This window comes from Chiloscyllium punctatum, chromosome 41 (assembly GCF_047496795.1).
Source record: "Chiloscyllium punctatum isolate Juve2018m chromosome 41, sChiPun1.3, whole genome shotgun sequence".
In the NCBI taxonomy this organism is placed as follows: domain Eukaryota; kingdom Metazoa; phylum Chordata; class Chondrichthyes; order Orectolobiformes; family Hemiscylliidae; genus Chiloscyllium; species Chiloscyllium punctatum.
In genome coordinates, this window is record NC_092779.1 from 39,826,299 (window position 1) to 39,850,457 (window position 24,159).

Consider the following 24,159-nt stretch of genomic DNA (forward strand, 5'->3'; position numbering starts at 1 on the left):
TTGGGAAGTGATGCAGACATCAAGACAGACCTACATTTGGTTTTCGTGACAAAAGAAACATTTTTTTAAAAATCGCATGGAAAGAACTGCGAAAAATTGGACAAGGCTTTCAAAGACTGATTGAATGCTCTCATTGTATGTATGCTCTGAGTCGACAACCTTTGCTTGTCCTATGATTTTAATTTCAGCTGACTTTGTTCAATTATTAATAAAACATTGGCAATAACATATTGAATCTCTAAAATGAAATTTCACTCAAATAATTACTGTTCACGGAATTACTGTTCTCTGTACACTGATGCAAGTAGTTATGAGTATGGTTCCTATTCATTTCACAGGTGGCAAAGGTGCTTTGGTGGTACTACTTTTCTAAAGCTATTGAATTTATGGACACGTTTTTTTTCGTCTTACGGAAGAAAAATAGTCAGATTACATTTCTTCATGTATATCACCATGCAACAATGTTCAACATCTGGTGGTGCGTCCTTAACTGGATACCTTGTGGCCAAAGTAAGCTGTATTTTCATTCTATTTGTGGAGGGCAAAACATAATTACTGAATAAAATCATGTCACACACATTTGCATGTCACAATTTTTTTTTGTAAATCAGTTGTATATGAATTGCCACTACAACATAGTTGTATTTTTATTTTAAATCAGTTACTCATGTTCCTGGAAATGTTTATATAGTGAATAGCTTTGAAGCTTTTGAAATACAGTCAGGTCCACAGCACAGGGGGGGGAATAAAAAGCTCTTTGACTCATTGCATCTGTGCCCACCTTGACTCTGCATTCTCACACCCTGCTTTCTGTAAGGTATCCATCCATTCTATCTTCCAATGACTCCATCTCCATTGCATCTGCTCTGACTGTGTCTCAGATTTGTCCCCTTTTTGCCTCTGAGAATTTCCTGCTGGCATGTTCAACAGGACCCTTGGCAATGTTAGACCCATTTCCCACAACTGCCCTCAGCGATGATAATGACCCTCTAATTCTCACTTTTAATCTGTCGGCCTCAGCATCTAAAAGGATTATAAGCTGCCAGTGGGATGCCAGAATCCGACAAATCTCCCCCTTCCCTGCATTGTCAGCATTTTTTTTGTGTAGGGACTGTTGCCTCCAGGACAGTCTTGTCCATTTCTTCCACCATTCTCAACATTTCATTCCCATGGTACCTTCCCATGCAATCACAGAGCAATACTTGCTTGTATACCTCTTGCCCATCTAAGGCTGACATACCTTCTATGTGACAAGCACAGGAGATCAAGATGTGGAATCAGTCTGGGTAGAAGTAATAAATAACAAAGGGAAGAAATACGTATAGATTACTCCTACTAAGTCCCCATATAGTAGTTCTGCAGTGGGGCGCAAGTATAAACTGGAAATATTAGAGGCTTGCAAGAAAGGTACAGCAATTTAACATGCACATCAATTGGAAGAATCAAATTAGTCTGCAGGTAGAGTTCATTGAATGTATTAAATTCTTTCTTTGTCTCTCCACTCAACCAGGGAGCAAGCTACTTTAGATTTGGGTATTGTCTGATAAGGAGAGATTAATTGATGACATTGTAGTTAAGGATCGTCTAAGGAGTAGTGAGTATAGTATGATAGAATTTAAAATTCAATTGGGGGGTGAGAAAGTGGAGTCCCACAGTAGCATTCTGGAATTAAACAAAGGAAATTATATAGACATAAGGACAGATTTGGTGTGAATACATTAGGCAGGAAAGTGAAATGGTAAGACAGTTGATGAGCAATGGCAGATGTTTAAGGAGCTACTCAATTCCTCACAACTAAAGTATGTCCCAGTAAGAAAGAGATGATAAGGGGGATAAAAAGACATGCATTACTAAACAATGGGGTCAAGGACAATATAAAGTCAAAACCTAAGGTATACCATATTGCAAAGGCAAGCTGGAAGATTAGGAACTTTTGAACATAAAGGAATACTACAGAATTAATAAGAGCTAAGGTAAATTATGGAAGAAAACTAACACAAAATAACAAAAGATAGCAAAAGCTTCTATAAGTATATAATTCCCTGGACACAAGAAAGGTCCAGTGAATTGGAAAATGGCTAACATAACACCCTTATTCAAAAAAGGAAGGAGGCAAAATGTGGGACATTACAGACCAGTTAGTTTAACATCTGTTGTTAGAATCTATTATCAAGGAAGCAATATCAGTACATTTTGAAAGTCAAAACGCTACCCATCAGAGTCAGCATGGTTTTGTGAAGGGCAAATTATATGCAACTAATTTGCAAGAATTATTTGAAGAAGATATTAAATGTAGGGAAATAGATGGTGACCTCTTGAAAAGTATACATATACAGAGGAGGAAGTGCTGGATGTCAAGAAATGCATAAAAGTGGATAAATCCCCAGGACCTGATCAGGTGTACCCAAGAACTCTGAGAAGCTAGGGAACTGATTGTTGGACCCCTTGCTCAGATATTTGTATCATCAACAGTCACAGGTACGATGCTGGAAAACTGGAGGTTGGCTAACGTACCACTGTTTAATAGAAGTGGTAAGGACAAGCCAGGGAGTTATGGACCAGTGAGTCCATTGCATTTGGAAAGGCAAGGACTGATTAGGGATAGTCAACATGGCTTTGTGTCTCAAACTTGATTGAGGTTTTTTTTTGAAGAAGATTGAGGGCAGAATGGTAGATGTGATCTATTTGGACTTCAGTAAGGCATTCATCAAGGTTCCCCTGGGAGACTGGTTAGCAAGGTTAGATCTCATGGAATACAGGGAGAACTAGGTATTGGATACAGAACTGGCTCGAAGGTAGAAGACAGGGTGGTGGAGGGTTGTTTGTCAGCCTGGAGGCCTGTGACCAGTGGAGTGCCACAAGGATCGGTGCTGGGTCCACTATATTTTGTCATTTTATATGAACAATTTGGATAGGAGCATAAAAAGTACAGTTAGTAAGTTTGCAGGTGACACCAATATTGGGAGTGAATAAGGTTATCTTAGATTATAACGGGATCTTGATCAGATGAGCCAAGGCTGTGAAGTGGCAGATGGTGTTTAATGTGGATAAATGTGAGGTGCTGCATTTTGGGAAAGCAATACATAGCAGGACTTATACACTTAATGGTAAGGCCGTAGGGAGTGTTGCTGAACAAAGAGACCTTGGAGTGCAGTTTCATAGCTCCTTGAAAGTAGAGTCGCAGGTAGATAGGATAGTGAAGATGATGTTTGGCATGTTTTCCTTTATTGGTCAGAGTATCGAGTATAGGAGTTGGGAGGTCATGTTGCGTCTGTACAGGACATTGGTTAGGCCACTGTTGGAATATTGTGTGCAATTCTGGTCTCCTTCCTATCGGAAAGATGTTGTGAAACTTGAAAGGGTTCAGAAAAGCTTTACAAGGATGTTGCCAGGGTTGGAGGATTTGAGCTATAGGGAGAGGCTGAACAGGCTGGGGCTGTTTTCCCTGGAGCATCAGACGCTTAGGGGTGACCTTATAGAGGTTTATAAAATCATGTGGGGCATGGATAGGATAAATAGACAAGGTCTTTTCCCTGGGGTTGGGGAGTCTATTACTAGAGAACATAGGTTTCGGGTGAGAGGGGAAGAGGGGAGAGGGGAAGATAGCCAAGAGGCAGCTTTTTCATGCAGAGTGGTACATGTCTGGAATGAGCTGCCAGCGGAAGTGGTGGAGGCTGGTACAATTGCAACATTTAAGAGGCATCTGGATGGGTATATGAATAGGAAGGGTTTGGAGGGATATGGGCCAGATGCTGGCAGGTGGGACTAGATTGGTTTGGGATATCTGGTCGGCATAGACCAGTTGGACCGAAGGGTCTGTTTCTGTGCTGCATATGTCTAGACTCTGATTCTATTTAACAAGCAAGGGATGCTGTAGATGTAATTTATCAGGACTTATGGCAGGTGTTTAAGGTGCCATGCAAAAGATTAATTCACAAGGTGGATCATACGGGATTAGGCGTAATTTACTGTCTAGGATAGATGATTGTCTTCTGTCCTTCAGCCAGAATCGAGGTAAATGGGGATTTTTCTGGATGGCAAGATCTAACTTGTGGGGTGCCACAGGATTTGGTTCTTGGACTTCAGCTATTTACAATCTACATTAATGACTTGGATACAGGGCTGGAAGGCTCTACAGATATATTTGTGGATGACACAAAAATAACCGGGACAGCAAATTGCAATAAGGAAATAAGAACCTTACAAATGGGTATAGGTAAGTTACGAGAGTGGGCTAAAATGTGGCATGTGAGCTTAAGTGCACGGTTGTGAATTGGGGTCTAAAAGAATGGGAAGGTGAACCTATTATCTTAATGGGGAGAGACTTATGGGTGCTCCAGGGCAGAGGGATCTAAATGTACATGTTATGAGTCACAGAAAACCTGCATGCAAGTACAGCAGATAATAAAGAAAATGAATGGAATGTTTTATAGCTAACGCAATAGAATTAAAGGTAAAGACGTATTACACTAGAAGACGTAATCAGACAGGAGTTGGGAAGCACAGATTGGGAGTAGTCGTTCCACAGGGCACAACAGACCTATGGTGACTTTAAGGAGCAGTTGTTATGAGTGATGCACAAATTTGTTCTTGAGACAAGCAAAAAGGGGTAAGGTTAATGAGCCTTGGATGATGATGAACAGAGGAGCTTCTCTTCAAAAGGAAGAAGGCAGCTTACATAAGGTGGAGGAAGCAAGGATCTAGCACAGCTTTAAAGGATTACAGGCTTACTACATAGGAGCTCAGAAATGGACTGAGAGCCAAGAGGGGGCATGAAAAAGGCTTGGCAAGAAGGATTAGGGAGAACCCAAAGGCATTTTACTCATAAGTAGGAATAAGAGAATGATCAGGGAGAAGGTAGGACTGGTCAGGGATAGTGTAGGGAACTTGTGTGTGGTGTCTGAGCAGATGGGGAAGCACTAAATGAGTTTTTTGCTTCAGTTTTCACTAAGGAAAGGGACCTTGTTGTGAATGAGAACTTTCAGGTGCTAGGAAACAGGCTTGATCAGATCAAGATTGATGAAGTTGATGTGCTAGAAATTTTGGCAAACATTAAGATTGATAAGTCCCCAGGGCCAGACCAGATTTATCCGAGGCCGCTCTGGGAAGCGAGAAAGGAGGTTGCTAAGCCACTGGCGAGGATATTCCCTCCCTTCCCTCCCTTCCCTCCCTACGGCAGTCATACCAGAAGATTGGAGGGAGGCGAATGTTGTTCCTCTTTTCAAGGAGAATCGGGAACAATTACAGAACAGGTCAGTCTTGCGTCTGCGGTCAGCAAGGTTTTGGAAAGAATTCTGAGGAATAGGATATAAGAGTATTTGGAAGGCAATCAAAATGGCTTTGTGAGGGACAGATTATGCCTCACTAATCTTGAGTTCTTTGAAGAGGTGACAAGACAGGTCGGCGAAGGTCAAGCAGTGGATGTGATGTATGTGGACTTCAGCAAGGCATTTGATAAGCCTCCCCTTGGTAGATTCATTCATAAAGTCAGGAGGTATGGGATACAGGGAGATTTGGCTATCTGGATTCTGAATTGGTTGACTGACAGAAGGCAGAGAGTGGTTGTAGATGGAAAGTATTGTGCCTGACGGTCTGTGGTGGTGAGTGGTGTCCCGCAGGGCTCTGTTCTTGGACCTCTGCTCTTTTGTCATAATGATAAATGACTTGGATGAGGAGGTTGAGGGGTGGGTTAGTAAATTTGCAGATGACACAAAGGTTGGATGTGCCATTGATGATGATGAGGGTTATTACAGGCTGCAGCGTGACATAGACAGGATGCAGAGCTGGGTTGAGAAATGGCAGATGGAGTTCAACCTGGACAAATGTGAAGTGATGTATTTTGGAAGGTTCAACTTGAATGCTGAATAAAGGATTAATGACAGGATTCTTGGCAGTGTGGAAGAACAGAGGGATCTTAGCGTTCAAGTGCATAGATCCCTCAAAGTTGCCACCCAAGTGGATAGGGTTGTTAATGAAAGCCAAAACACCATATGCTTTCTTAACATGGGGATCGCGTTTGAGAGCCGTGAGGTTTTGCTGCAGCTCTGCAAGACCCTGTGAGACCACACTTGGAATATTGTGTCCAGTTCTGGTCACCCTACTAAAGGAAAGATATGGAGGCTTTGGAGAGAGTGCAAAGAAGGTTTACCAGGATGCTGCCTGGACTGGAGGGCTTGCCTTATGAAGAGAGGTTGACTAAGCTTGGAATTTTCTCTGGAGAGGAGGAGGAAGATAGGTGACCTGATCGAGGTATATGAGGTAATGAGAGGCCTGGATAGAGTCTATAGCCAGAGACTTTTTCCCAGGGCAGGATTGACTGGCACAAGGGCTCATAGATTTAAGATATTAGGAGGAAGGTATAGAGGAGATCTGAGGTAGGTTCTTTATGCAGAGAGTTGTGAATGCAAGGAATGCGTTGCTAGCGGTGGTGGTGGAAGCAGAGTCATTAGGGACATTTAAGTGACTGCTGGACATGCATATGGACAGCCGTGAATTGAGGGGTGCATAGGTTAGGTTATAGAACATAGAACATAGAACAATACAGTGCAGTACAGGCCCTTCGGCCCTCGATGTTGCGCCGATCAAAGCCCACCTAACCTACACTAACCCACTATCCTCCATATACCTATCCAATGCCCGCTTAAATACCCATAAAGAGGGAGAGTCCACCACTGCTACTGGCAGGGCATTCCATGAACTTACGACTCGCTGAGTGAAGAACCTACCCCTAACATCAGTCCTATATCTACCCCCCCTTAATTTAAAGCTATGCCCCCTTGTTAGGAATAATCCTTGGCTCAATGTCGTGGGCCAAAGGGCCTGTTCTGTGTTGTATATTTCTATGTTCTATGGTTGCAAGGTATTGGTGAGACCACACCTAGATTATTGTGCACAGTTTTGGTCCCTTATTTGAGGAAAGATTTAGTGGCATTGGAAGCAGTTCAGAGGAGGTTCACTTGATTTCGCCTCAAAGATGAGTGGTTTGTAAGAAGAGCGATTGAGCAGTTTAGGCTTATATACTCTGGAATTTAGAAGAATGAGGGGAGATCAAATATATTAGTCGAGATGATAAAAGAGATTTTATAAAATAAATGTGGAGTGGATGCTTCCTCTTGTGGGGCATTCTAGGGCAAGAGGTCATAGTCTTAGGATGAGGGGTAGCAAATTTAAGAGTTGAGGAAAAACTACTTCTCCCAAAGGGTTGTGAATCTGTGGAATTCAGTACCCAAAGTAACATGGTAGCTGGGATAGTGAGTAAACTTGGGGAGTTAAACAGACTTTTAATTGCTAATGGGTTATAGGGATATGGAGAGAAGGCAGGAAAATGGGGGTGAGGAGCATATTAGCCATGATTGTATGGCGGAGCAGACTTGATGAGCTGAATGACCTAATTCTGCTCCTATGTCTTATGAACCTACGTGAAGCAGCACATTGAATGAAATACAGATAATCTGTATTCGCTGTTCACAATACGGTCTCCTTTACATTGGGAGATTAATAAGGGCTCAGTGACCACTTTGCTGAACACTACTTTCTATCTGCATAAATGATGCGAAGCTTCCAAGTGCCAGCCACTTCAACAGACCACTGCATTCCCACACCAACACTTCTGTTGTAGGCCTTCTGTTGCATTCCAGTGGCCCTCCGCACAGGCTCAAAAAACATCAAAAAAGAGGAGGGGGTATAGCACTACTAATCAGAGGGTATCACAGCTACAGAAGCTTCCCATTGTTGAGGAAGATCTGCCAACCGAGTCAGTATGGGTAGAAATTAGGAACAGCAAGGGAATAGTCACCTCGTTAGGGGTTTACTACAGCCCCCCCCCCCCGCCAATAGCAGCAGGGAGATGGAAGAAAGCAAAGGTCAGCAGGGTTGTTGTAAATGGGTGACTTTAACTTTCCCAATACTGATTGGAACCTCCTTTGAGCAGAAGATTTGAATGGAGCTGTTTTTGTAAGGGGTGTTCAGGATGGTTTCCTAACTCAGTACATTGACAGGCCGACGAGGGGAGAGGCCATTCTAGACTTGGTGCTCGGAAACGAGCCGGGGCAGGTATCAGATCTTGTGGTGGGAGAGCATTTTGGTGATAGTGACCACAACTGCCTCAAATTCTACATAGCTATGGAGAAAGAGAGGATTAGGCAAAATGGGAGGATATTTAATTGGTGAAGAGGAAACTACGATGCAATTAGACGTGAGTTAGGAAGCATGGATTGGGAGCAATTGTTCCATGGTAAAGGCATTATAGACACGTGGAGACTGTTTAAGGAACAGTTGTTGCAAGTGATGAATAAATATGTCCCTCTGAGACAGGCAAGAAGGGGTAAGATAAAGGAACCTTGGATGACGAGAGCGGTGGAGCTTCTCGTCAAAAGGAAGAAGGTAGCTTACATAAGGTGGAGGAAGCTAGGGGCAAGCTCAGGTCTACAGGATTACAGGCAGGTGAGGAAGGAGCTCAAAAATGGTCTGAGGAGAGCCAGGAGGGGGCACGAGAAAGGCTTAGCAGAACGGATTAGGGAGAACACAAATGCATTTTACACTTACGTGAGGAATAAGAGAATGGTTAAAGAAAGAGTAGGGCCAATTTAGGGATAGCATAGGGAATTTGTGTGTGGAGTCTGAGGAGGTAGGGAAAGCCCTAAATGAGTTTTTTGCTTCTGCCTTTACGTAAGAAACAAACTTTGTAGTGAATGAAACCTTTGAAGAGCAGGTGTGCATGCTGAAATGGATAGAGATAGCTGATGTGCTGAAACTTTTGTCAAACATTAAGATTGACAAGTCGCCAGGTCCGGACCAGATTTGTCCTCTGCTGCTTTGGGAGACGAGAAATGCAATTGCTTCGCCACTTGCGAAGATCTTTGCATCCTCGCTCTCCACTGGAGTCGTACCTGAGGACTGGAGAGAGGCAAATGTAATTCTTCTTCAAGAAAGGAAATAGGGAAATCCCCGGCAATTACAGACCAGTAAGTCTCATGTCTGTCGTCTGTCAGGTGTTAGAAAGGATTCGGAGGGATAGGATTTATGATCATCTGGAAGAGCATGGCTTGATTAAATGCAGTGAACACTTCTTTGTGAGGGGCAGGTCATGCCTCACAAACCTTATCGAGTTCTTTGAGGATGTGACTAGAAACGTTGATGAGGGTCGAGCTGTGGATGTGGTGTATGTGGACTTCAGCAAGGCATTTGATAATGTTCCCCATGGTAGGCTCATTCAGAAGGTCAGGAGGAATGGGATACAGGGGAACTTAGTTGTCTGGATACAGAATTGGCTGGCCAACAGAAGACAGCGAGTGGTAGTAGAAGGAAAATATTCTGCCTGGAAGTGAACAGTGTTCCACAGGGCTCTGTCCTTGGGCCTCTACTGTTTGTAATTTTTATTAATGACTTGGATGAGTGGATTGAAGGATGGGTCAGCAAGTTTGCAGATGACACAAAGGTTGGAGGTGCCGTTGACAGTATAGAGGGCTGTTGTAGGCTGCTGCGGGACATTGACAGGATGCAGAGATGGGCTGAGAGGTGGCAGATGGAGTTCAACCTGGATTAATGCGAGGTAATGCATTTTGGAAGGTCGAATTTGAAAGCTGAGTACAGGATTAAGGATAGGATTCTTGGCAGTGTGGAGGAACAGGTACATCTTGGTGTGCAGGTACATAGATCCCTTAAAATGGCCACCCAAGTGGACAGGGTTGTTAAGAAAGCATATGGTGTTTTGGCTTTCATTAACAGGGGGATTGAGTTTAAGAGTCATGAGATCTTGCTGCAACTCTATAAAACTTTGGTTAGACCGCAATTGGAATACTGCATCCAGTTCTGGTCACCCTATTATAGGAAAGATGTGGATGCTTTGGAGAGGGTTCAGAGGAGGCTTACCAGGATGCTGCCTGGACTGGAGGGCTTATCTTATGAAGAGAGGTTGACTGAGATTAGATTAGATTACATTACAGTGTGGAAACAGGCCCTTCGTCCCAACAAATCCACACCGACCCGCCGAAGCGCAACCCGCCGAAGCGCAACCCACCCATACCCCTAACCTAACATTATGGGCAATTTAGCATAGCCAATTCACCTTACCTGGACATTTTTTGGACTGTGGGAGGAAACCGGAGCACCTGAAGGAAACCCACACAGACACGGGGAGAACGTGCAAACTCCACACAGACAGTCACCTGAGGCGGGAATTGAACCCCGGTCTCTGGCGCTGTGAGGCAGCAGTGCTAACCACTGTGCCACCGTGAGCTCGGACATTTTTTCATTTGGAGAGGAGGAGAGGGGACCTAATTGAGGTATACAAGATAATGAGAGGCATAGATAGCCAGAGACTATTTCCCAGGGCAGAAATGGCTAACACGAGGGGTCATAGTTTTAAGCTGGTTGGAGGAAATTCTAGAGGGGATGTCAGAGGCGGGTTTTTTACAGAGTTGAGAGCATGGAATGCATTGCCAGCAGCAGTTGTGGAAGCAAGGTCATTGGGGACATTTAAGAGACTGCTGGACATGTATAAGGTCACAGAAATTTGAACGTGCATACATGAGGATCAGTGATCGGCACAACATCGTGGGCTAAAGGGCCTGTTCTGTGCTGTACTGTTCTATGTTCTATCTCATTTTCAATTTGGACGTTTGGACTCCATATCGAGCTTAATAACTTTAGAGGTTGATTCCATCATTTCATGTCTTTGACCCACCCCATATCTGACCCTGTTATGGCTTTCATAGAACATAATTTATAGAATTCCTACAGAGGAAATAGGTCGTTCAGCCTATTGAGGCTGTACCAACCCTCTGAAGAGTATCCCACCCTATCCATGTAACTCTGCAATCATAGTGATACAACACAGGAACAGACTCTTCAATCCAATTTGTCCACACAAACCAGATATCCTAATCTGACATCATCCCATTTGGCACATATCCCTCTAAATCTTTCCTATTCATGTATTCTTATGCAGAAAGTCAGGAGGCATGGGATATTGGGACGTTTGGCCAGTTGGATAGAGAACTGGCTAACCGGTCGAAGTCAGAGAGTGGTGGTAGATGGTAAATATTCAGCCTGGAGCCCAGTTACAAGTGGAGTTCCGCAGGGATTAGTTCTGGGTCCTCTGCTGTTTGTAATTTTTATTAATGACTTGGAAGAGGTAGTTGAAGGGTGGGTCAGTATATTTGCAGACGATACGAAGATTGGTGGAGTTGTGGATAGTGAGGAGGGCTGTTGTTGGCTGAAAAGGGACTTAGATATGATGCAGAGTTGGGCTGAGGAGTGGCAGATGGAGTTCAACCCTGCCAAGTGTGAGGTTGTCCATTTTGGAAGGACAAATAAGAATGCAGATTACAGGGTTAACATTCGGGTTCTTAGTAAGGTGGAGGAGCAGAGGGATCTTGGGGTCTATGTTCATAGCTCTTTGAAAGTTGCCACTCAGGTGGATAGAGCTTGTAAGAAGGCCTATGGTGTATTAGCGTTCATTAGCAGAGGGATTGAATTCCCAGAGTTGTGAGGTGATGTTGCAGCTGTACAGGACCTTGGTAAGGTCACATTTGGAGTACTGTGTGCAGTTCTGGTCGCCTCATTTTAGGAAATATATGGAAGCTTTGGAGGGGTGCAGAGGAGATTTACCAGGGTGTTGCCTGGAATGGAGAGTAGCTCGTACGAGGATAGGTTGAGAGTGCTAGGCCTTTTCTCATTGGAACGGCGAAGGATGAGGGGTGACTTGATAGAGGTTTATAAGATGATCAGGGGAATAGATAGAGTAGACAGTTAGAGACTTTTTCCCTGGGTACAACAGTGTGTTACAAGGGGACATAAATTTAAGGTGAAGGGTGGAAGGTATAGGGGAGATGTCAGGGGTGGGTTCTTTACCCAGAGAGTGGTGGGGGCATGGAATGCACTGCCTGTGGGAGTGGCAGAGTCAGAATCATTGGTGACCTTTACGTGGCAATTGGATAGGTGCTTAAGCTAGGACAAATGTTCAGCACAACATCGTGGGCTGAAGGGCCTGTCTGTGCTGTATTGTTCTATGTTCTATGTACCCATCCAAATGCCTTTTTAAATGTTATCGTACTCCCTCTGCAGCACACTCTCACCACATCAAAAAGTTACCCCTCGGGTCTTTTTTAAAAAGGAAAGTCTTTCCCCTCTCTCCTTGAGTTTGGCCTCTAGTTTTGAACTACCCCCAATCTAGGAAAATGACCTTGGCTATTCACCCTATCCATACCAGTCATGATTTTCTGAACCTCTACAAGGACACCCCTCCGCTTCCACTCCAGGGTAAAAAAGCCCCAGCCTCTTCCCTATAGCTCAAATCCTCCAGTCCCAGCAACATCCTTAAATCTTTTCTGCACCCTCCAGTTTAACAATGAAACTCTCCAGCCCAGGCAATAATCTGGGAAATCTCCTTTGCACTGACCCTTGTGCAATTACATCCCTCCTTTTAAATTGGATTCTAGAATTGTGCACAACATGCTAGGTTTAGCCTAACCATGCTTTAATACAATTCCAGCATCTCTTCCCTTCTCGGAAAAACTGTGCCTTGGCAAATAAAAGCAAGTATCCCAAATGTTTTCATAACAATTTGATCCAATTCCCCATTATGTTAAGGGAACAGTGGAGATACACACCCGTCTCTCACATCTTCTGTGCTTCCCAGCATTCAACGTTATTATAATATATCCATCTAAACGTTATGGCACAGACAGAGAACACTGGGCTAACACCTTCAACATTATCTGGCTGACACCAATTGTTACAGTTAACCTGAGAATGTAATTTTTTTTAAAAAAGCTTTGTGATTTACATATGAAAGAAGTGAAACTATTTGAACAGATGAAAGACTCAACAGACAATCAAGGTATTTTTCAATGTATAATTTCAGTTACATTGCACTGTAAACTTTTGCTATAAATTGTTTTACAATAGTGTTCTCAACAACCACCAAGGTGCGTTGCTCTGAAAGCTTCCAATTAAACCTGTTGGACTATAACCTGGTGTTGTGATTTTTAACTTTGTACACCCCAGTCCAACACCGGCATCTCCAAATCATGATGTTCTCTTGCCTTATTTTTCCTGCCCAAGTGCATCACCATCTACCACTGATCAGCCCTTCAACCCATCTGTCAGTCAGCAAATTCTGCATCCAATTAGCCAAATCCCATGAGCTCTTACCTTTGCTATTAGTAATATGTTGACTGTTCTTGATTAATACCTGCCTCTCCCAAAACACTCTCTTTATCAATCTGTTCGAAGTAACTATCCATGTACCTCTGGAGCATGTGAGACTTTAACCAGGGTCTCAATGCAGATTAATTCTCAGAATTGCTTCACATAGTTTCTCCAACACTGAGATTAAACAAACTGCCATGTAGTTTCCTGGTTTATTCCCTGCTTCTTCCTTGAATAATGGCACCACATCAGCTATCCTGTAGTCCTTTGGCACCTCTCCTCTGGCCAGAAAGAATTGAAAATTATTGCCAGTGCCCCTGTTATTTCCTCCATTGCCTCACTCAACATGTCAGGCATTAATTTCATCTGACCCTGGCAATGTATTTCCTTCTAATCCTACCAGACCTCTCAGAATCTCTCTATGCTAATTTCTTTAAAGTCCTTCTCTCTGATTTCTATACCCACATCATTCCTGTCACTCGTGAACACCAACACATCCTCTAGTTCCACACCATTTCTTCAGAAGACCACAAAAATATTTAACTTGAAATAAATCAGTTACTGAGAGGCTTGTTTTCTTCTCTTTAGAAATTCAGTGCTTCCATGGAGGTGTGGATTTTTCAAAGAATTAAGTAGCTTGAGTTTGTTCACATTGGATTATTTCAATTAAGTCAGGGAGGGGCATAGCAGAATTCAGTCATTTGATAGGAGATTCCTCTTTACCCAGGTAACAGTACTAGATTTAAGGAACAAGTTGTCAGCTGCTTAACATGTGCTGAATGGTTGTATACCATTGAAGTAGAGCTGGACCACTTTAACTGTAGAATTCACAGCATAGAAAAGGGAAATACTAAGCAATGTAAGTTATAGAATTACACCGTGACTTGGCCCATTTGAGTCATTCCACACAAATTATTATTGCCTTCATTAAGCCCACTTTACTACACTAGTCTATAGCCATAGATGTTATGACACTCCTCTCAGTAATTACAATATTTGAGGTTTCCTGCCTCAACTATCTTCCCAAGAATTTCATTCTAGATACCCACTACTCTGAGTGAATATGTTTCTTCAAATCCACTGTAAACCTCCTGCCTTTCACTTTAAAATATGCCCCACTGTTATTGACATTTCAACTATTCTTCCTGTGCATGCATCTCAAGCTTATACATCTCAATTTGGTCCCCCTCAACCAATTCTGCTCCAAAGATAACGAGCTGAACTTCATAGCAGAAATGCTGCAGTCCAGGCAACATCCTGGTGAATCTCCTCTGTACCACCTTCAGTGCAATCACATCCTTCCTAGAGTGTGGTGACCAGAAGTACCACACAGTAACTAACCAAAATTCTGTACTGGTCCAAACAAACCAACCTTCTACCACCACCAGTCACTAAACAAATTTTGGATCCAACTTGCCAAGTTACCCTGGATCCCTGGAAGCTTTTACCTTGTCAGTTTCCATTTGTGGTACTTTGTCAAAGGCCTTGCTGATATCCATATAAATTATATCAATTGTATTACTCTCATCTGAACACTTGGTCACCTCCTCAAGATATTCCACCAGGTTCCATCAGAAGCATGACTATGCTTTGACAAAGCTATGCTGACTGTCCCTGATCAAACTTAGCCTCTCTAAATGGAGGTAAATTTGCTCCTTCACCACTTTTTCCATTAGTTACCTGACTGACGTTAGGCGCACTGGCCTTTAGTTCCCCAGTCTATCTCTACCACCCTTTACTGTAAAGTGAAACCACACTATCTGTTTCCAGACAGGTCAAGGGGAGGCCAGAGTCAAGTTTAAAAATTTGGATCAGCACCCTGTAATTTACTCCCTCCTCTCCCATAGCAACCTGAGATGTAACTCTGGGAATTTATCCACTTTTGAAGCCACCAAAATCTCCAATACCACCTTGCTGCTTGCATCAATTGCACAAAAAAACTTCACAGTCCATCACCTTGAATTCTGAACTTTTGTCCTCCTCCATGTAAAACTGATATGCAGTACTAATTTAACACTCTAAAGTCATTATAAATTAGACTTCCTGGGGTGGTTTAGGTTGCTCAATGAATTCCACATGGGATTCTTCAAAATCAATTTCTGATAGAAATAATTCTAAATGTTTTAATCTATTCTTTCACATCTCATAGAATCCCTACAGTGCAGTAAGGGGCCATTTGATGCATTGTATCTGCACTGACCTTCTGAACAGCATTGCAACTAGACCTATCCCATCCCTGTAACTCTATATAGGGTTTACCATGGCTAGCCTACCTAATCTGCACATCCTTGGACACTAGGAGCATTTTTCTTCTAAAAGCATGGCAAATCCACCTCATCTGCACATCTTTGAACTATGGGAGGAAACCAGAGCACCTGGAGGAAACCTAAGGGGAGAATGTACAGACCCCACACAGACAGTTGCCTAAGAAGCTGGCACACTTTGGATGCTAATACCTGTGGATGAGAAATGTAAGGGGCTGTTACCTGGAGAGTGCACCCCAAGATGGTGGTGCCTGGTGTTCAACATGGAGGTTCTCTGGGTAGCAACAACTGGAGTTGTTTGGTACATCCATGCTCATACTCTAAATTCCAAGACAAATTCCAAATATCTAGTTTGTTTGACATGGCTGGTAGGTTAGGAAAGAAATTATTAATGAGGTCAGATGCAGAGCTGAGGTCATTAACCAGCAATATTCCCCTTAATAGTCAACTTGCTACTGCTTAGCGAGAATTTGGTCTCAACACTTGGAACCCAGTTAAAGGAATTAGCAAGTTGCTCCTGATGTCAAGGTAGGTCTCACTAGATTTCTCATGTGATTCTGTCACATCTCTCATTACAGACCACATCATTCTACGTGAATGTGACACAAATCAGAAATGCTTACCTAAAAGGATGCAGAGGAAAGGTTAATAGTAACCTTCAAAGGGAAGAAAGAAAATGAGCAAGGAACTGTAAATAAGATATATGAATGAATAGCCTTTTCAAAAGCTGGCATAGACTTGGTGGGCTGTGACCTTTTTAATGTGTTATGTGATTCTGTTTTTCCTCACTACTAGCAGATGGCCTTCAACTGCCAAAACCTTCCATTCAATTTCTCCATACAGTTAGTTCCTCTATAATGCAAAGATTGTGTTCTTGTGCAACCCTGGTTAGAGAAAAAGTAGTGGTTTAGAAAGTGTTGCAAGTGTTGGTGCTGTAATTGCATTCCAGCCACTTCGTCAGTCACATTACAGTGAATTCATGTTGACAAAACGTATGTTATAACCGAACGACCTGTATATCGAATGCTTCTCTATCTGTTTTTTAAAATCCTTCTTTAAAACTAATCACATTCAAAAAGCTTTTGATTGTTCAATTCTTTCATCCATTTGCTTGATGTCCATTTTCTCACGTGCAGTACTTGTGACCTTTTTTGTTACAGACATGATGTAATGCAAATTGTTAAGTTGAAATTGTACGTAAACTGTTCAAACAGCATTACTATACTTTTCCTAGCTTCCATTAATTTTGAGGAAGGGTCATCAGACCTGAAACATTAACTCTGATTTCTCTTCACAGATGCTGCCAGATCTGCTGATCTACATCCAGCAACTTCTGTTTTTATTGCTACACTTGTATATGGTTACTCTGCCTCTTGCTTTGTTTCATTGCAGGTTTCTTTGGTCCAACATTGAACAGTTTTATCCATGTATTAATGTACTCCTATTATGGCCTATCCACCATTCCATCCATGCAGCCTTATCTTTGGTGGAAGAAATACCTGACCCAAGCACAGCTGGTAAGAACTAACTTTAAACAGCATTTTTCACACCTAAAACATTTCATAGCCAATGAATTACTTTTGAATCATGGTTACGGTTGTCACGTGGGAATACTCAACAAGCATTTTGAGTTTGGCAATGTTCTGTAAACTGCAATGTCCAATTAAACTGTTTTAACAATGCAGTTTTAATAATAAATTTTGGTCTGCACATTGGGAAAACTCAACTATTATTTAGAAGTGCTATGGTATGGGTTTAGTTGCATCACAGCAAGTTGCTGGGAACTCTGGTTTTCATTACATCCAGAAGAAACTGCCTGCAACAGTCCAGCAGTGTCTCAGTACTGCACTGGAGTTTCAGTCTTGTTTGTGTGCTCGTCTCTGGGGCTTGAATCCAGTACCCACTGACTCATGTAATTATCGTACCCTGCAGCCTATATTTCATGTTTTGTTTTATAAAAATGAAGCTACCAGTCATCTATGAATCAGCAGAACAGACTCTTTGCCAAGATTGCCACTCAACTGCTCCAGAATATTGCTGACTCAACTGTAATTAGGCTAATATTGATACAAAAGATTACTGGTCACTTTAGTCTTTGCAAAAATGATCAATTTTCACCAAATCAAAATACTTGGGCTTTAATAGTTTTAAAATACTCAATAATTGACTACTGTGGTAACTTATTAAAGCAAATTAAGTGAAGTAACTTGTTATTGTACAGATTTTATCACTTATTCCTACAATGACAGTATGCAAAATAAAACATCTGAAAGAAATATCATTTTCCCTTCAAACATAGACCAAGGATGAACTAGATTCCTGACGAATTGTAGCATTAGAAATTTTTTGGCTGCATTGAACCTAGCTGGCCCAAAAGTTCTCTTACCAACTCTGAGTTTTGTTCTTTCTAATTACCACTTCCCCATCACTCCCACCCCCACCAGGTGGGACAATGATCAGGAGTTGTTGTTTTTGGATAGGTGCTGAGAGTGGGAAGGTCAGGATAGAGGTAGCAAGTGGGAATATTGGATAGTGTCAATAAGCAGGAAGAATGTAATAGTGGCAACATGTGGAAGGGTTTAGATGGGGATGTCAAGCTGGAGGGTGAGGAAAGGAAATGGAATAATCAGGACAGGGAGTAAAAATGGTGGCAAGTGGGAGAGTTGGTAGAGAGGCAGAGGAGTTTCATGGTTTTCAGAATGAGCGAGAGCATTGGGATAGTCAGAGATTGGGCGAAAGTGAGTACTGCAGATGCTGGTGATTACAGTCAAGACTGTGGTGCTGCAAAAGTGCACAGTAGGGCAGGCAGCATCCGAGGAACAGGAAAATCGACATTTTGGGCAAAAGCCCTTCATCAGGAATGGGAGACTCAGCGAATTGGAGGTTTGGACAAAGTACAAGTTTTTTTTACATAGTATGCAAAATCCACAAACTGGAATGGAGGCAGTGCTGTTTGGAGAATGTTTCAGCAGGGTTTGTAAATTAGTGACAAAGACACAACTAGAAAGGGCTTAAAATAGGGGAATACCAGTACTTTTTTTTGCATGGGAGGTGGACATCTCTGGCAAGCCAGCATTTGCTAGTCATTTCAGAGTCAACCACATTGCTAAGAGTTTGGAGTCCCATAAGCCTGACTGGATAAGGATGTCAGATCCTTACCTGAAGGATATTAACAAACCAAACAGGTTTATATGACAATTAATAGTGATTGATTACATGGTCACCATACGACTAGCTTTTCATTCCAAATGTTGTTAAATTCAAATTTCGTTATCAGCCACTGTGGGATTTAGGTCCATGTCCCTTTTAACATTAGCATGGCATTCTGGATTAACAGTCAAAGAATCATAGAATCCCTACAGTGGGGAAGCAGCCATTCAGCCCATCAAGTCCACACTGACCCTCAGAGGATCCACCCTATCCTTGTAACCTTGCATTTTCTCATGGCTAATCCACCTAACCTGCACATCTTTGGATTGTGGGAGGAAACTGAAGCATCTGGAGGAGACCTACACAGATATTGGAAGAATGTGCAAACTCCACAGTCACCCAAGGCTGGAATCTAGCTGGAGTACTAATCAATCTAATGACATTGCCACTGTTGAACTAGTATTGAATATTGACCACAGCATATTGTATTGCACTTATGACCATTATTAAGTTACATATCAAATTGTATGCTTCTAATATGGACTAAAATCACTACATTTTACAAGTGGATGCCTTTTCTGAGTATTGAATAATGTGTACTGGAATCTCGAAACTGCACAATGATTGAAATGTGTCCTTCAAACTTTGATACTGAATAAATCTTTCTTTGCTGACCTATATACTAAAAGAGGCAATTTTGAGACTCTTGACACATAGTTTTGTACTAGTTGACTACATTTTTTTTATTTGACATTTTCTCAGTCAAGGAGGGTATATGAAAATCAACAGCTATAAGTTAACATGAGTGGGTGGCACGGTGACACGGTGGTTAGCACTGCTGCCTCACAGCTACAGGGTCCCAGGTTGGATTCCAATCTCTGGCAACTGTCTGTGTGGAGTTTGCAAATTCTCTCCATGTCTACGTGGGTTTCCTTCTGGTGCTCCGGTTTCCTCCCACAGTCCAAAGGTGAATTGGCTGTGCTAAATTGCCCATTGTGCATTAGTGAGAGGGAAATGGGTCTGGGTGGGTTACTCTTCAGAGGGTCAGTGTTGTTGGACCGAAGGGCCTGTTTACACACTAGGGAATCTAATCTAATGAGTTTATTCTATCATTTTTATCCTGTAGTAAAGTTTATAATTAGATGGAAGTAGAACTAAATGTGAGCAATTCCAGTACAGTGGTCTGTTTACGTGATTTTTAGTTATTAAATTTACTGTCACTAGGAAATTAATATTAATCTTTATATTATGCATTCCAAGTGTAGAAAGTTGTTTCCTGGATTAACAGTTGACCATCTCTTTCAATCCTCCACTGTGTTACAACATTGCCTGTCTGACATCTATTCCTGGATGAATTGAAATTTCTTCAAATTAATGTGTTGTGAGTAAATCATCACAAGTCACCTCTTTAAACTGGCTACTTACTAAAGAATCTGACAATCAAGTGCTGAAACAACATTTAAACTTTTATTGCATATAACAACCAAAATAAAGTCACTCGAATAAGCAAGTTAAGCCTCACAACTGGGCTATAATACCATAAACAGTGGAATGATTCGCCATCATATCTGTCTCTGGAAATGCCCAGGGTTCAATGGTTGAAGTTCTTTGCTGAATTGTTCCGGTGTTAGATTCTTATGCAGACTTTTGGCCTTTGGGTCCATCATGTGATAGTATCAAATCTTTAGAGTCCTTTGATTCCAAAATGTTGATCTACTCCTCTAGAACCCTGGAGTCTGCATCATGCTTCCTTTATCAGAGTAACTCCTCTGTTCCTTGTTACATAGCTGAATTTTCAAACAGACATAAGTTCTTAAGGATAATCACAGGATAGTGTTAAAGGACTTAATCAGTTGTCCTTGAGGCACAAAGCAGCCTTTTATCAAGCAGCTGTTAACAGTTTGTTCATGTAGCTTTGACTCCTTTTCCTAGGCATGCCTAATTGTTTTTGGTGAAATCGACGTTTCGGGCAAAAGGTGGACGCTGCCTGAATTGCTGTGCTCTTCCAGCACCACTGATCCAGCATTTGCTTTCCAGCATCTGCGTCATTGTTTTTACCTAATTGTTTTTGGTCTCTATGTAACAGCTCATATTTGTCCCTTTGACAGAGGTATTGCTGCTTCTTTCAATCTATGAACAGTTATTAAAGTTCTGAAGTTCACATGATCACAGCTGACACTACAGTGGCAAAATTGGCTTGATGCTACCATTCCCCATTAAAGAATCAAGAAAGGAATCTGTAGTGTGCATGCTCACTGCTACTGGCACTGCCTTTGTGAAGGAGCTTACACTGACAAGCAGGCCAGTTGTAATATCAGATCAACATGCGATACTGATTTGAAGCCAGCCCTACCACTTTAGAAGTCCATATTCCAGTCAATCCTGTCTCCAAACTTGCATAACTAAATACAAGATTAATCATGAGGAGGCTCACCTGTGCTGTGTAATGGAATCATCGCACACTACGGTTTTTGTTTATACAGGCTGTTACAACAATTTCACGCATAATAGATGCTTTCCATAGTTGGTTAAAGCTTCAGTAATACATGGGAATGCCGTAGTGAATTTGCTGAAGTGATGGTTTCTTGCAGAGCATTTACTTCCAGATATGGATGCACTAATTGGGATTGAGAATGACTGACTGGCTAAATGAAGACCAGGATAAACTGTTACAGGGGAGGGGAAAGAAGGTTTCTTAGTGGAAGATCATATCTAAATAGGGTACTTGGGAGCATTTCACAAACTTGAACATCAGCAATGACCATTATTTCAGACGTGTGCTTTACTAACGAGGTTGCAATTCCAAACTCAGCAGAACAAAAACTCTCATTGTCTGTTATTGTGAAGCAACTGTGCCTTTGTCTTTCTGCACCTGTGTCTTACCAAGCTACTCCATTTACAGCATTCTGTGGCATAAAGTCACACAGGTTATCTGCATAGAGCTACAGCTTATCATCACCTTTTTGAGATGTAAATGAGTGAAGCAAGCATAAAAGTTATAAGAACTGCAGGCTTCCTTTGCACAGTGTCGTTGGTTGCATAGGATCATACAAATACAAATAAATCATTCAGCCCTTTGGCCCTGCCCTGTTCTTTCAATACAATCATGGCTGATCAGAAGCATCAATACTTTTTACCCTTCAAACATCTTGAACTCTACACTACTGGTAAAGAGAATCTATTGACCACTGCCTTAAACATACTCAAACACTGAGCCTTCCCAGCCCTCTGTAGTAGAGAATTCCAAAGGGTCAAATCCCCTCTCAGACAAAAACCCTTTCACTCAGATGTAAATGCATCACGCTTTTTTTGTAAAATATGCCCGTTTATACCATTTAGGTATTTTATAATTTTCAATGAGATCATCTTTCAGTCTTTGACTTTGTTAGGAATAGTCTCCGTTTGCCCGATCTCTTCTCAAATGACAGCAGTAGCAGTCTGGGAACAAGTCTGAAGAATCTTTGTTGCACTGCGTCTATGGCAATAATATATCTTTGCTGAGTTAGGACCAAGCACTGCACAAATTACTGCAGGCGCAGACTAAACAAGTTCCTATGCCATTGAAGCAAACACTTGTTACTGCTGGACTCAAATTCCCTTTTAATAAAGGCAAAAATTCCATTAGGCATCCTAACAGCTTGCTGTATCTGCATGTTAGCCTTCAGTGGCTTATCAACAAGGATACCTGGCTACTTTTGTAAATCTACACTTTCCAACCTCTTGCTAAACCAACTTGACAGAGGTCAGGTAAATGGGGGATTAGCAGCAACCTGAAAAAATGTTCAGCAGGGGGGAAATGCACAGCCAGAAAAAGAGGAGACCGTGAATGAACCAGTGCAGTTAAGACCTTTTGGCCCATCAAGTCTGCACTGACAATAACTGCCCCCAATGATGTTCTAATCCCAATTTCCTGAACTTGTCTCATATCCTTAACTGTTTATGATATTTCAAGTGCTCATCCAAAGAGTTTTCTTCAAAGTTGTTAGATTTCTGGCTTCCAATATCTTCTCAGGCAGGGCATTCGTGATTTGTCCCCACACTTTTAAACAAAAACTTTTATGTCAAATCCTCTCTGAACCTCCTACCCCTCATTTAAAACTATGCTCCCTCACTCTAAAACTGTGTCCCCTTGTGATTGCTCCCTTAACCAAGGGGAACAGCTGCTCTCTATTAATCTTATACACCTCAATCACTATTAACCTTTGCATTGTCTATTGACCATCTTTGTGTCATCTGCAAATTTGCTTTAGGTTCTCCCCACATTTTCAGACACACCATTTGCATACATAACAAGTAATAAGGATCCCAGCACTGATCCTTGCTGGATTTTGGCTACCAGTTACTCCAGCAGCTTTCTACCATCACCCTTTATGTCCTATCACTAAGCTAGTTTTGGATCCGTGTCACCAGGTTTCCCTGAATTCCTTGTGCCTTAAACTTCTCCAATGGTTTCCCATGTAGGACCTTGTCAAAACCTTTGCTAAAGTCCATATAAACTACTAGGAGACCGTGAGGACTGCAGATGCTGGAGATCAGAGTCAAAACATGTGGTGCTGGAAAAGCACAGCCGATGTTTCGAGCATACATTCCTGATGAAGAGCTTCGACTCTTCTGCTCCTTGGATGCTGCCTGACTGGCTGTGCTTTTCCATCACCACGCATTTTGACTCCATATAAACTGCTTCAACTGAGTTTTTCTCACCCACGCAGGTGATCACATTTTCAAAAAAAAACTAAGAAGTTTGTTAGGAATCATCTCCCTCTGTCAAAGCCATGCTGACTCTCCCTAATTAGCCTCTTGCCTTTTCTCAATGATGGAAGAACCCAGCACATCAGTGCAAAAGATAAGACTGAAGATTGTGCAACGATCTCCAGTCTTAATTGTAGCCACCTTGACAGCCTCCAGTTGACAGTCCCCAGCATTCCAGATACCAGTCTTTAAATCATTTCTTGATATCATGTGGAATGAATTGAAACACTGGATGCTGCAAAGACCATGGGCTAGACAAAGTTCTAGCATTAGTACTGAAGGTCTGTGCTCCAGGACTTGCTGCTCTCCTAGCCAAGTATTCCAGTATAATTACAACACTGGCATCTACCTGACATTGTGCCCAGGTATGTCAGGTACAAAAAAGCAGGACAAATCCAACCTGGTCAATTACTGCCCCATCATTCTACACTTGATCATCAGTAAAGTGATGAAAGGTGCCATCAGCAGTGCTATCAAGCTGCACCTGCTCAGTGACAACCAGCTTGGGTTCTGCCAGGGCCACCTTATTACAGCCTTGGTTCAAGCATAGACAATAGAGCTGAGTTCTGGAGGTGAGAGTGACCGCTCTTAGCAAAACTGGAATCAAGAAATATTGGGGACAAACTCCCCAGTAGTTTGTCATATCTGACACGTGGGAAAATGGTTGTGGTTGTTGACGGTCTGAAAATGGATGGGCCTAGGACACTAGCCCCATCTCAGTCTCAGGACATCTCTGCAGGAGTTCCCCATCCATCTTCAGCTACTTCATCAATTTTCTTCCCTCCATCATAAGGCCAGAAATAGGGGTATTCACTGATGATTGTGCAATATCCAGCACCACTCG

At 42.2% G+C, this 24,159-nt stretch overlaps 1 protein-coding gene across 9 annotated transcripts in view; it reads left to right on the top strand.

The window, feature by feature from the left end:
- The window catches only part of elovl2 (ELOVL fatty acid elongase 2), a 211,083-nt gene that overhangs the window by 147,136 nt on the left and 39,788 nt on the right, over nucleotides 1-24,159 (top strand). For all 9 annotated transcript variants that reach the window (XM_072560761.1, XM_072560753.1, XM_072560754.1 and 6 more), the window contains 2 exons: nucleotides 339-510; nucleotides 16,809-16,933. In XM_072560761.1, the coding sequence (XP_072416862.1) occupies nucleotides 339-510; nucleotides 16,809-16,933 (297 nt within the window). The remainder of the gene's footprint in view (nucleotides 1-338; nucleotides 511-16,808; nucleotides 16,934-24,159) is intronic.